The sequence below is a fragment of the Galeopterus variegatus genome, unplaced genomic scaffold (assembly GCF_000696425.1).
Source record: "Galeopterus variegatus unplaced genomic scaffold, G_variegatus-3.0.2 Scaffold3082, whole genome shotgun sequence".
Taxonomy (NCBI): Eukaryota; Metazoa; Chordata; class Mammalia; order Dermoptera; family Cynocephalidae; genus Galeopterus; species Galeopterus variegatus.
In genome coordinates, this window is record NW_007729193.1 from 131,666 (window position 1) to 146,442 (window position 14,777).

The following is a 14,777-nucleotide window of genomic DNA, read 5'->3' on the forward strand; positions in this document are numbered from 1 at the left end:
CCCCCGCGCCCCGCGCCGCGCGGCCCCGCCGCGGTCACACGCCGAGCTGCCCGCGGCCGCCTCCACCCTGCGCTTTGTGGAGCCAGAGCCGAGTGACAGGCGGCGGCCTCTCACCGCCCGGGACCCCGTGCGCTTACCTGTGGCTGCCAGGGTCGGCCTCGCGGGACCGGGCTTAGGGCCCTGAGGTGGGGGTCCGGAGCTGCCCCCCACGGATCGGGGAGGGGCTGATCGGGAGGAATGGGACAAAGTGAAAGTCTTCGGGCTGGGCTTGGGGACGAATCTGAGACCACTACGAAAATGGAAGGGGGTGGTAAGGGGCGTCCGGAGGAAGGAAGGGGTGCTGTTTATTCTTTATTTGGTGGCTCGGGGTGGCTTTTAATGACGGAGATGGCGGGGCAGACCAGCTGGGATTCGGGCTCTCAGCGGGCTTCCGCGATATCGGTGCCTTCCGGTGCCTTCCTGGTGCATTCCTTGGATTAAGGAAAGGAGCCTTTTAACCCTCTAGGGTGCCTTTCTGGAGAAGAGTCACCAGGTTTGTTTCTGTTTCCCCTTTCTGCTCGACACTTCTGGGAAGCTGCGTTCTCAGGTGGAAAGCAGTTGTGTTGTTTTACTGAAACAGGGAGTATATTTGTTGTTTATACCTTCGTGCTGTGTCTGGTGGCAGAGGGGACAAATTGCTTCTTAGCTTCAGACACAGGATGGCCTTCTCTTAAACGCGCTGCCCTGTCTGGTGTGTGGGATTGGGGTTCTAATGAAGGCTGTCGGGGGCCCTGGCCTGTGGATCCCAGCTGTGCTGCTGAAACACTCTCCCGGTCTAGTCAATATTCCCTAGCTGAGACTTTTTTTTGTGGTTGTTATTCTGCTGATTGCAGATATCTTTGCTTTGCTGACATCCTGTTTTGTTTTTGGTTTTTATATTCCATTTGTTGTTTCTTTTTATCACAGAAACGCTTCGTTAAGGGACTCAGGCAGTACGGCAAGAACTTCTTCAGAATCAGAAAGGAGCTGCTTCCCAATAAGGAAACAGTGAGTACAATTGGACTTTATGTAACTTGATTTTTTCCTCTTTGCTCCTGCTGCTTCTCTGCATTTGATCTTATGAAATGGTTTCCTTTAACCCTGTGCTGTGCTCAAACTCAGGCTGGCCTCTGGAATTCTATTCGCTTTACTTCCTTGACTTTTCATTTTAGCTGGTGTTTTAGATAGCAAAGTGACAGATTATGTTTACTCCCCTGTGGAACATGGACTTCTGTTGTAACTGTAAGAATAGAAAGGTCTTTGGGAACAGAGGGTTAGTTGGGGGCAGGGAGGATTGTAGGAGAGTTAACATCTAATTTTAAATACAGCAGCTGAAATAGAAAATGTCATTTATCACTAGTTTGGATTTGGTGATTGGCAAAAGTCATCAAACCAAACAACAGAATTAAGAGGTTTGTAGCTCAGTGTACTTTGAATTCTGTTGGGATTTTTTTCCTTTAATTTAATGTTGCTATGTTTTGAAGAGTAGTTTTAACTCTTTAATATTCCAGCCCTAAAAGTTTGCACTTTTCCTTAGACAGAGACACAGGGTTTTTATAAATTCCTTAACTGGAGTTTTTAAAAAATTCCTTTGGTATTTCACAAAGCTAGGGGTCAGATTTTACAAACATCCCTGGTAAACTCAATATAGTAGGGTTTGCTGAGGAAACTTCAGAGTGAAGTTATATGAAGAGAGTGCTAAGAAGGAATGTGGAATCATTTACCTGTAATTGCCTGCCCACCCAGTCTTCTACAGGTGGCATTGAGGTGGGTCCTTCTCGCTAGGACAAGGAATAGGGGAGACTGGGGTTGGAGTAGGACCAGGCACTTCAGTGTCTGAGGCTGAAACAGAACCCAGTAACCAAAGTGCTCTTCAGGACCTTGGGGAACAGGGATGATCAATATTTAATCTGCCTAGACATTGAGCTGCTTTTTTAGGGAATGGTGGTGGGAGATGGATGAAGAATATCCATTATAAAAGTGGGTGGGGGGATTTTCAGTTTTTGTTTGTTTTGTTTTTAATTGAGTTAATTACTGATTTCCTCTTATTTAATTTAGTTTTGATTCTCTTATTTAATTTTTTTTTTTTTTTTTGGTGGCTGGCCGATAAGGGGATCCGAACCCGTGACCTTGGTGTTACCTCTCTCTTTTTTTTTAAATGAACCGTTTTTCTGGACACTTTTTGGGTGGCTGGCCGATAAGGGGATCCAAACCCGTGACCTTGGTGTTACCTCTCTCTTTTTTTTTAAATGAACCGTTTTTCTGGACACTTTTACTTTTGTGGGTCGGGGTGTGCGGCAGCTTCAGCATAGGGGTTGTGGTGTCTAGACACTTAGGAATGGTGATGACTCACAATGTGGAAGAAGGGTTTTGAGATTTCAAGTATAAATTGATGGTTTTGCATCAATCAATGATAATTAGATTAAATTTATAATAATTATGCATCTAAATATGGTGGGATGGATCATTGAGAATGGTTTTTAAAAAATTATTTGTAGGGCCAGCCCGGTGGCGCACTGCTACAGTGCGCCGCTTGGGAGCGTGGCGGCGCTCCCGCCGAGGGTTCGGATCCCACATACAGACCCGCTCACTGGCTGAGCGAGGTGCGGGCGCAACACCGAGGGTTGCGATCCCGTTGCCGGTCCCAGTCCGGTACAGGCGCGACACTGAGGGTTGAGATCCGTTGCCGGACACGAAAAAAGACAAAAAGGAAAAAAAAATTATTTGTAAATATTAAGCTAAAATGTATTCTGGAACCAATCTATATAATCAACTTATTTCTTGTGTTCTCCAGAACAAGTTGGAAAGAGGTATTCAGTGAGGAACAGTGAAGTGAATACTTTTAAGTTTTCTGGTGATTTCGGATATTGGAAGTTTAATGTGTACTTTTAAAAATTAAAATGCCTTTACCCAAGTGTAGGAATTTCGACCTGGCTGAGTGAAAAAGAGAGAGATCAATGAGTAGATTTGTTCTAAAGATGTGATTGGCCAGATTGTAACGTCTCAACTCAAGTTTTGTCTGTCCCTGTACTCTGCTAAAAGTTGCAAACCATAAAGAATTTGATACAAGAAATCTCTTGACAGTTATTTTATCTTTCTGTTTTTAAAAATAAATTTATAATAGCAAGGTTAAGCAGTAAGTCTAAAATCTACTATCTAGCATTTGGAAATGCCAGACAATTTTATCTAGAGTTTTATCTCCCTACTGGAAACAGATCTGAGTACCTAGGACAAGGCTCTTCTAATGTTTTTCTTCTTGCTCTTGGTTGTCCCTTCTTCATATTGATGATGTCGGACTCAGTAAATAGCCTTTTCTCTCCCATAGAGAAGTTCTCAGTACACCAGCCTTTTGAGCTGGTTCTCTGGTTGTTTTTTCCAGGCACCTCTTTCCTGAGACCTTTTTCCATCACTGCACTGTGGTCACTGTTTCCCAGCCCTGAGTTTCCTCTCCTTCCTTCTTTTTTGGCATCCAGCAGTCTTCCTGTTTCCAATGTCTTCATCAGGGTACCATCATTGGAACTAATGGAAGAGTTTTTTGCAGCAGTAGAGGATTTATTGTGGCTGACATTTGCTTAACATTCATAGTGTCCTGCTGATTTAGCATTGCATTGGAAGAGTTTGGTAGTAGGGTAAGTCTGTAAGTATTCTAATCAGCTGGGAGAGGCACTTGTCTTGTATTTTCCTTAGTTATCAGTGTAGCCAAGCTAATCATTCACAACCCACAGGGAGCAGAGGGCAAAGGTTATTTTTCATTTTTTGTCACAGAAGATGAGAAAATTTGCAGGTACCACTGTTTTGGTTCAAAACTTCCTCAGTAGAAGTCTTCTTATGATCAGCCCCCTTTAATAGCAAATCTCTCTAATCTAGGTACTTTCCATATTCTCTTCTATCTACCAGAATTATTAACTAATTTCTTTGCTATTCTCAAATGACTTGAAACATCAGAAGGGTGTCAGCATCCAAAAGAACATGCCTGATTGGGCATAGGAGTGAGGGTCAGCAGACCTGTGTTCTATTCTTGGCCTTACTGGCAACTATAGTACTTGATGATCTCTTTTAACTGTGCAGTTTGCTTTGAGCTGTTCATTGGGAAGCCCAGGTCAGATCCTGACAAGGACTGGAAAACTATTTTCTCCAAAATGGTGTTTCTTTGCATGAGACTTTCATAGGTGCCACAGTCTTTATAAAATGCTCATGCATCTTTAGCTGTGCTGTGCCTGAGAGCAAAGTGATGATTCTTGCTTCCTCTGCCACTTACTTGCTACGGAGCCTTAGGCATATTACTCAACCCTCTGTTTTTAAATTTTTGTATCTGTGAAATGGGGTGATAATTCCTAGCTCTTAGAAGTGTTTTGAGAGTTTAAAGGCGATAGTATCTGTAAAAAGTGCATAAAAACACTTCAAAATTACTTTCTTCCTGTCTACCCCCCAAATACTACATAAAGTAGCTAAATGCTATGAAAAGTACAGAATTACTTTCTGCTTGTATATATATTGAGCTTATATAAAAAGAAATGACCTGTTTTTCATTAATCTGTCTTGCAAAAACCCTTTTAATTGAAAAATTAGGAGGGGATGGAGGGCAGTACTTCACTCTTGAAGCTTTGTTGAGGAGACGTTCCTTTTTCCTAGTTCGTTCGGTACAGTTAGGTCAGAGAATGGTTCCTGGTGGGCATGGACATAAACAGTTGTCCTAGCTATTTTGGTTTCTGGTGTTTATCACACAGGAGCTAAATCTGGCCTTTCTCTGAACACTGCTGCCCACTGAAGTGGGAATAGTGGCTGTGATTGCGGAAAACCAACTGTTTAAAGAGGTTTATTTGAATGGGTATTACATGTTAACCTCATAGTACCCAAGAGAATAAACTGCAAGTCAAATCTTTTAGTCTCATGGTTATGAAAAATCCTGTAGTTTATTATCCATCTCCCCATTTTCCCTTTCTCTCTAACCATTTACCTCTCCTTAATATGCTTATAAAATGAATAATTAGTAGGTAAAATATGGTAAGGAATCTTGGCAAAGCCTCTCAGATTCACCTTGGCTGTGTACCTCTTCTCTCTCAAGCCACTGTTTGTCCTAAACCACATCAGAGTCTTGGGTGTTAGTACATTTGTGTAAATCACAGAGAGTGTTCTGTCGCTGAGCTTCTGAAAAGTCAGGGGAGATCCAGGCGTCTTGATTCTGCTTTGAGCACTGCCACTTTATCATTGGGTAGATGAATTACGTGAGCTTTGATGTGAAGGTAATGCCTGAAAAAATAGGAGTTGAAGCTTAACTACCTGGAGGGAACCCATGTTATGAATACTACAAAGTCATGGATGATCTGAAAATAATTTTTCATTTGATTTTTACATACATTGGAATTTTCTTTTCTTCAAAATCATGAGATGATTACTTAGGCAGCAGTGATGTAGCTTCTTTCACTCTGAGAACATGTCTGTGTTATTTGAACTGAAGACTTTCCATGTGTGGCACCTGGATGATTGTCCCTTGAATCCTGGCCTTTGTGTATAGCTCTGTCTATTGTTACTCAGACAAATTCAGCTAGCATCGGATTGTGGACAAGGAGCCCTTCCTCAGTGATCTGCAGTGTTGTTCTTGTCTCAGATGCAGCTAAGGTTAGCGAGACAATTTAATCTGTTTGGACTTGGTGGAGAGAAGAGGTATCCCTAAAGTGTTAGCCTGTGGAGAAGGTGAAAAGGCACATGCTTTGGCTTTCTCATCTCTTTAGGTTTATTTTTGAGTACCTTGCTCAATAGAGATTAAGCTCATGTTATTTGTAAGTCTAGTTGGTGGTACATTTATATTTACTAGAAACTCGTTTTTGCTCACTTCCTATTTTAAGAGCTAAACATCCCATACAGTTAAGTTTTTTAAAGTTTGGGGTATCCACTGAGCACTGAAATGGGTGGGGTGTCTGTAAAGAGGAGCAAAGGTGCCACCCCTGCCCTGCAAAGAGTTGGCATCAAAGCAGGGAGGATGAACCGTTTACATGCCTGCCATGCTTGGCAGTTGTGCTCAGGGTCCTGGTGGATCAAGCCCCTCAAAGTGAACACAGAGGCTAGGGGCTCTTGGTAGGCTAATTGGAGAGTGTGATGTTTGAATGGGGCTTTGAAGGAAGGACTCGTTTTTGACAGGCTGTGGTTGGGAGTGTCTAGGAAAAGTGACTTTCTAGCCGTAGGAAATATCATAAGCAAAGGCACGGAGACAGGAAGTTGTAAAGCATGCCCAGCAAGTACATGAGCCTGGATGGAGAGCAGATTACATAAGCTGATGCAGTACGACTTGGGCCAAAATTATAACTTGGGAGATCTTGAAGTCCCTGTAAAGAGTGTGCTTGGGTGAGTGGGGGGACAGGATCCATTGAAGGCTTTCAAGAAGAGAAGTGATTGGCTCAGTTGGTTAGAGCGCAGCCTTGTAATACCAAGGTCAAGGGTTTGGATTCCCATATTGGTCAGCCACCAAAAAAAAGAAAGAAAGAAGAGAGCGCATCCTGGCTGGTCTACAGGAGCATGTGCAGATGGGGACCAAAGAAGGAGGAGGCTCTTGTAATAATTCAATCTTGTAGGAAGACAGGAAATGGGAAGTTGAAAGTTGACTTGTGGGAACCAAAGCCTGCCTTTTATCTTTGTTTTCTCTGTTGAGAATTGTCACTGTTTGTTTGAATGGGACCACGAGCCCAGTGAAAGTACAGATGGTTTTTATGTTTTTTTAACTTTGAGTGATGGGATGAAAGTATTGGAGATTTAAATTTTTATTTTGAAAAATAACACGAAAATCAATCATCTTTATCAGCCACATATTTGCGAATGAATTCTGTTAAATATGTACATAAATACTGGGTATTAATGGTTCTTTTCTTCAGGCAAAATATCATTTGCGTAGAACATATTCAGGCAGCGAAGAATAAATACTGTTGAGAAAGGGCTTTAAGACTGAGTAATCAAGATTCTGTTAATATTAAGACATTAAAAATGACTCTAGCATTTAGTATGAGCTTTCAGCATGAAGTTTTATTTAACTTCAGATTATAACCTTAGATGAACAATTTTCTAGCCTTATTAATGCTTAATCTAATGTTACATAAGAAAGTATGGACTTCTGAATAGGTTGATGCTACTGAGGACACACAAATGTGTTAGAGCCACATAACAATACTTTAAATCTCTGGTTTTAAACTATGCCCCTCTACTACAAATACTGTATATCCTCCCTGCTCACAGTGTGGTCCTCAGGCTAGCATATCACCATCACCTGGGAGCTTGTTAAAATTGCAGACTCTCAGGCTCTTGTCCATGCCTATTGAACCAGAATCTGCATTTTAATAAGCTCCCCAGGTGACTGGAATGTACAGTAAAGTATAGGAAGTAACTGCTGCTTACAGAAATGCAGACTTGCAGGATTCTAAGCCTATATGATATATTCATTCTTAAAATAATGTTGTCTTCTGTTAAAATTGTAAATTATTTTACTATTAGAGCTTAATTTTATTTTTCTAATTATTACAAAGTACTTCAAACATACGGAGAAGTATCTGTGCTTATTTTCATTGTCAGCATTAGAATTTCTTAATACAGCTTTTCTTCCCATCTCCCTCTCCCACTTTTTCCTAGGAACACAACTATAACTCCTGTCTTTGTTGTTTGTTTTTGTGGGTTTTTTTTCTTTTGGCAGCTGGCCAGTACAGGGATCTGAACCCGTGACCTTGGTGTTACAAGGCTGCATTTTGACCAATTGAGCTAACCGGCCAGCTGAACTTCTGTCTTATTTCATATAAAAACTCTTGTCCTTCTCTTTACCTTTACCTTGTGGCATGCAGTCTTAGTATGTGAGTTTGACTATGCTAGACCCTATTTTGGTTTCTAACAAAAGCCTTTTGATTGGAAAAGGTGGTTTCCTCATATTAATATGAAGTTCACATATTCTTTAATACTACAGTATTTTCATGTTTTGCTTTTTTTTACCGGCACTCCTTATGTATGAGAAAGAAATGTAAGTACTTTGAGGAGATGGCAAGGTGAGTAAAAGGAAAGACATTTATGTATCATACTATTTCTCTTAATAACTTGTCCTTGCACAGATACAAACAGTTGGAATTTTCCATTGGAGGCAAAAGTGATTGCCAGTAGAAACAGGCACTGCATTTTGGCAGCAGGTACTGTGATCCTATAGCTATTCCAGCACAGAGGGTTTGTTCCCATTAAAATGGAGCAGAGGTCTGAATCTGTTAATTCTGATAGTCTAAGCTGTATGGATATTTGATTGGGCAGCAGTCCAGTTTTAACTAGGGTAATCTAAGAGAGATTGGCTGATTCCCTTGTAAGTGAAGCAGTTAAGTAATTTGCATGTAAGGAACTTTTGGTGCTCATGTTGGGAAGAAGAGGAAGTATTAAAAAACTAGGTGACTTTTTAGACCGAGGGCCTTGGATATTTGCTTATACTCAGAATAAACGTCTTAGACCCTGTCCTTGGCCTTATCCTACATGTGAGAACTAGTAAGAATAGGATGAGAGTGCTTTAATTATATGAAATGTATTACTTGTAGACACTGTGCTCAAATGTAGAATGCCTTGGACTTTTAAAGTGTTATTGAACAAAATGCTGCTTACAAGGATCAGCTGTTCATTTGCTGTTGATTTTTACTAACACATATTTCTTATGATTTGGCTGGGTCTTGGTTACCTGGATGATTTTTAGATGAAGACATTTATGACTTTTAAGCCTAAATAGACACAACCATTTTATTAGCTAGTAAAACAAATGGAAGATTTGAATTGATCTTTTGACTTATAAGTTACGATTGCTGTGGTTATATTCAGTGGGTTTATTTACTTAGAGCTTATGCTTTATATCACAGATAAAAAAAATTTTTAGGCTTTTATGATCAGCAAACTCATCCTGGTTTGCTGATGTTTAAAAATATATCTAGTCTGTTAGAAAACTAACATTGAAAATAAGTTTAAAATGTATTTGAAGTTATAGTCTGAATAATTGGTCCATCTTAATCTTATTTGAAGTTACGCCCTTGAGTAATAGTTAGGAAAATAAGGTGAAAAATAATAGGATTGCTTTGAAAAGTAAAGCAAAGCATTAACCTCAGTCTTATTTACAGCTGCTCACCAGTGGGAAAGACATCCCCTTCCCCCAAATAAATTTTTTTTCTTGTCGTATATAATTTGAAAACCATTAATTTGTGTTATATAAATAGGAAAACCAAACAGGAGAAATCTTTCTTGAAACACCAGAATTCCATTAAGTTAAGTTTTCATTTTCAGATGTTGAATTTTTCAGTTAAGTTTCAATATTAATGGACCTTGTTAATTTTTTTTTTCCCACTTTTTTTCTCTCTTAGCAGAATTTCCACTTTCTTCTGCTCAGGTGTCTTAAATTCTTCTTTTGAGTCCTCTCAGTTGTGGCATCATATTTCCCAGGATTTGGCCATTGCAATGTCTTAACCGTCATGGTTGGCAAGGTTGGGAGTGTTTTTAAGGGCTGTTTTGGGGAACTTTTGTTAACTTAAGGCCTGTGCTGCCTAGGATGGGGTGTCTGAGGTGAGTGAGAGGGTGCTTACCTTCGTGGAGCTCACAGTCTAGTGAAGGGGACACCTGGACTTGGGTTCTTCTCTGGAAGGTGCCTGGGTTACCTCATTTATAGTGGTCCTGCTGGAGCTGCACAGCTGTGAAAGCCATGTGCGCCCTCTCCTCTGCAGGCTATTACACAAAGAGCCCAGCTCATCTCTCTTAGCAGAATTGTATTTTGTTCTACCATTTAAAAATTAATATTTATTTTATTTTAGTCTTGGACTTCAGACTCTTTTCTCCTTTGCATTTTCATTCTGCACACATATGTGCATGTGTATATTTATGTAGAATGTAAGGCCTTATGGACAAGGACCTCATTTTAATATCTCTTTGTATCACCTTTAGTGCCATGTAACAGGCCCTTACTTAATATTAGTTAAAAATGAAATATGGGTGTGTGCTCACACGTGTGTGAATAATGGGTTAGAAGTACATTTTAACCACAGATATATAATTACCAGTGCTAAAAGATGAAAACTCTTCAGTGTTTTTAAGGAAACATTGTCCTCATCTTTTGCTGTTCGTGTTGGTTTTCATGATCTGCTTTGATGCTGTTTTTAAGATCGGTTGAAACCTGGATATGCCAGGCCTTAGACTTTGTGCAATGGACAGAAAATCCTTGTTAATGGTAGTGTCCCAAGATAATAAGACTAGGACTTGGGGTTCACTGGGCCACACTGGGCCTTCTGTTCTGCTTATTTTGGACAGTAAATCAACTCTCCTGTTTGTACAGCGGTTCTGTGTTCTAGATCTAGTGTCCCAAGATAATAAGACTAGGACTTGGGGTTCACTGGGCCACACTGGGCCTTCTATTCTGCTTATTTTGGACAGTAAATCAACTCTCCTGTTTGTACAGCGGTTCTGTGTTCTAGATTATTTATGAGATTGAAGCCCATTGTTTATTTTCCTCAGCAGTCAAGAATAAAATATTGTCGTAAGCAGTAGAGTAAGCTATTAGTCAGTTATAGCTTGGCTTCAGAACAGTCACTAAAGAAAGAGAAAGAGAGTGCGTGTGTGAGTGTGTGTGAGCACACACATAAGTGCACAGAAGTACATATGTGTACTGAAGGTGAGAGCCAAGGGAGGTGGAGGAGATTCCCTTTTGCCAGATCTCTGCAACTTTGTAAGCTTCCTATGACTGTTTATGGATTTTTTTCTTTTAGTCTGTTAGTGACTCACCATCATATGCTGTTTTATTATCTTGAAAACAGTCTCTGGAATGTTTTATCCTGTGTCTTTGCTGTATGAGTGAAAGACCACTGAGGATGTTCTAAACAATATGAAGATAAAGATTTTCTTCAAAAATGTTTTGGTTATGTATTTTCAGCTGCTGCCATTGCCTCTTTGTTTCAATGTGTAGGAGTTGGATTTTTCTTGAGTTTGGCAAGAAATAGTGACTTTCATGTGTTTGATTATTTTAGAGGGCTGGCCGGCCTTTGGGATTGTGATTATTGAATTAAGCACATGCCTCCTGAGATGAAAACTTGATTCTCCTTCCCACAAATGCTCTGTTTTGGGAAATGTGCTGGTAAGGTACAATTGAATCAGGTCAGAGGTTTGTGGCCTTAAGTTGTCAAGGGAGGTATTTTAGTTTTGGAGAGAGAACCCTGGAATTTGTGAAACACGAGGAATAATAATTACATTCTAGAGGAAATAGGCACAATGAATCTGTTTACAAGACTATTTTCACAAAGTAAAGCAGAGAGGCAGTGAACTGGGCACAAATTCTGTAGATATTTTGGAGAATGTGGGGTAAAAAACAAAACAACAGAAACTTTTTAATAACTTTCTAAAAACTATAACTTTTTAATAAATTTTAACTTAATGGCTTAAAACAACAAATACTTTATTATATCCCACAATTTTGTAGATTGGGAATTTAGGCGAGACTCAGCTGGCCATTTGCTTTCGTGTTTTGTATACAAAGGTCACTCCATGGTATCAGCTGGCAAATGGGTTGGTCTGACAGGTCCAAGATGGCTTCTCTCATATGTCTGCCACCTTAGCGGGGATGGGTGGGAAACTGAGTTCATCTGATGCTGTTGACCAGAATACTTCCATTTGCTCTGTCCTGTAGATTGAATTTGCTTATCAAAACTTGAAGCCTTCATTTCTTTTGATTCTCTTCACCTACCAAGTGACTCAGGAGAAAAGTCCATGTGCCTCTCTGTAGCATATTATGTCCACTGGACAATTAGGCAGAATAATACAGTTAAAGGATGTAATGCTTCTTTATGTAATCATTTTGTATCTGTATTAAGATGTGGAAGTTTACAAAGAGGAACATGTGCCCATTTGTCCAGGATATTTGTCTTAGACTCAAACTAAAGTGTACTGTTTTCTTTTGTATGATAGTCTGTTCTAATTAGTATTTTCTCAGATGCTTAGTACTTTACCAGGCATGTCTATAAACACTTACATTTGTTAAAAATTTATGTAGAAATCAGTGATTTAGGATGTTTAACTGGGTAGAGTGAATGTAAAATGTTTATAGTTTATTCCTAATACTATTCGATTATGAAGCACTTACTGAGCTTATTGAGCATGGTGAGAAAATAGAGAGCTGTGGTTCTTCTCCTTGGGGATCTCTCTGACTGGTTGCCACAGTGTAAGTTGGAGTGAAACCAAGTGCTGAACTATGTGGCATGGACATTAAGTGGTAATGGGAGTCTGAGGAGCTGAGGATGAGGGCTTGGGGAATCATGTACATCCTGGAAGATGTGCCCTTAGGACTTGAAGCTTTTTGAAGGAGGATATGTGTTTTAAAATGTTAAAACTTGTTTGAAATGCCTTGTCAAAGAAAGTCCTTAAACTTGTTGTCTGTCGAGGTATTTCCTAATACCTGCAGCATTCCTACAGAGTGGCTGCTCTGCTGCTCCTAAACTCCTGGTGACACTGAACCCATTAAATGCAACCATGGTTTTGGACAGTTCCATTGTTTGAAATGTCTTGCTTTTATTAAGCAGAAATCTGAATCACTTCACCTTCCATACATTGTCCTGTTCGTGTCCCTCGGAGGTGTAGAGAATTCTTGCCGTAACCTTCCCTCCTGGAGCCTGTTCACATGGGTCAGGGTAGTTGGCACATCTCCTGCATCCTGCAACATCCATTCGAAGTGAGCTCCTTTGGTCCTTTGTCGTTTGGCCCTGTGTAAAACTGGATATTTACAAAAAGGAGAAAGTGGCAGAGACAGTCCCAGCAATCTAGAGCACCCAGGCAGCTCCCATCCCTTGACTGGCTCTTTCCTTTCCCCAGCAGGCAGGCCTGTGCATCAGTGAACACTTCCTGGAGTACCATAAAGTCACATATAAGTTCTGTTTGTTCTGTTGAGTTGAGCACATCTTGAATTTACCACCTTTATCTCAGCTCTCACTCCCACAGTGAGGAAATATTAATATTAGGATTTCGTAAAAGATGTTACCTGACACAGAAGCACGTACCTATACTATCCCTTAATTAGGCCATTTTGACACCTAGAGTGGACCTGAGCAAAGACTTCCATTGCCAGATCACAGCACAATCATGTGTGAAACAGTAATAGGCTCTTTCCTCTTGGGAGAGACCATTAACTTTCATCACAAACCTTGTCCATACTGATAATCTTGGCACCAATCAATTCCTCAACCCATTCTTACATGTTTTGGTAAACTGTGGCTGAAGATTAAGATAACAACCATTTAGCAAACATATGCCTTCTTCTGTTTGCTGCTTTTGTTGCAAACTAGCTGTTAAAAGCAAAGTTCTCCACCCTGACCCCTCATAAACAAAAACTCCAGAAATGGGCTGTTCAGGAGCCCAGAGGTTAAATCATTAATCTAGTGCTTGCTGTTAATTTCCCAGATTGGATTTTCTGCTTGTCACTGATCCTCTCCCCTGCGTAGATCCCTCATACCCCAAAGAGTGCTGTTCAAGGTAACTGTATCCTGAGAGAGGCATGGGCAGTTTCTCTTCTCCTGTGCTGCTTCACCTGGTTGTTGTAAGAAGTTAATACAATCGGAGTAGGTAGCTTAGAATTTCCTTCTGTTTACTATTGCTGGATAATGGAGAGCAAGGTCAGAAGGTGTATAACTCAGCTTCACAATCATTGTCTGGGCTGAACACAAATCTTTAGGCATCCAGTTGACTACTTCCTGTTCTCAAATGCTGTACCCCCTCTGCTGGTTTTTAAACAACTGATGCTTCCTTAAGAAATGTAGGCTTTGCCTTCAGATGGCACAGTCTATTTCCCCAGGTCTTCAACTGTAAATGTTGCACAAGAAAAATGAGAATTATTTCTGGCTGTGGGAAAATGATTTCAATTCTTAGGCAAGGATGGTAAGGAATAAATTCCTTTCTAATACCATTCTCCTACTTCATGTCCTGCCCCAAAACATGACATGACATTTTAACTTGCTTGAGGTTCCCCAAAATAGAGCATTTATCTGGCTTTTTTGTTCACTTGTTTTTCTTCACCACTACCCCCTACCCCCAGCCCAGCCTCCACCTGCCCCTAGCACTCACGACAGGAGTCATTTTTTATAGCACACATAACCTTTAAACCAAAAAGAAAGTGCATTGCTTATAACAAAATGAATCTCTTTTCTGCTTTTATTTTGAAGTCCTCCCCATTGTTTAATGTGGAGGATATTCGTGCCGAAAGCCTGTTCCAAGTAGGCATTTGTGCATCCCAGAGGAACTTTTGATTTATTTCCTTAACTCTGCCCTCCTTTCTCTGTGGTTCAGAAACCTTTAATGATCTGTGAAGCTCGGAGACTTCAGTGCAAAACAGTAGCCATTCTGAGAGCCCTTCCCACTACATGGAAGGCCTACAGTTTGCACACGCTGGGTGTTTGACTCCCTGAAAGGCTGACCTCTCACAACTTTTGGTTGTGCAGCAGGGCATCCTGGGCCAGGGCCTTGGTAATGCTTTTGTGAAATATTTTTTCCTCCTTCTCTCCCTCTCTTTGAAAAGTTGTAATGAAAATTCCAGGCTCTTGGCCAGCCTGTGGGATGTGATACAGTAGAAATGTTGCTGGTGCCCTTTGTTACTGCTCGGCTTTGATTAGGTTTGTTTCCTGTAAGCTTAATTTTGCTCCCCCGCCCCCTTTTCTTTATGGCTGAGGAGGTTAACTTAGCCAAGGTTAAGCGTTTTATTATGCAAGCTGCTGCAGCCTAGTAGAGTGACTGAACCAGGCTTT

General features: G+C 40.6%; 1 protein-coding gene across 1 annotated transcript in view; it reads left to right on the forward strand.

Annotated features, from left to right (window-relative positions):
* Positions 1 to 14,777, forward strand: part of LOC103599757 (arginine-glutamic acid dipeptide repeats protein) — a gene marked incomplete at its 5' end in the record, with an annotated part of 183,396 nt that overhangs the window by 117,408 nt on the left and 51,211 nt on the right. The window contains one exon of the mRNA XM_008583915.1: positions 946 to 1,026. Within this exon, the coding sequence (XP_008582137.1) occupies positions 946 to 1,026 (81 nt within the window). The remainder of the gene's footprint in view (positions 1 to 945; positions 1,027 to 14,777) is intronic.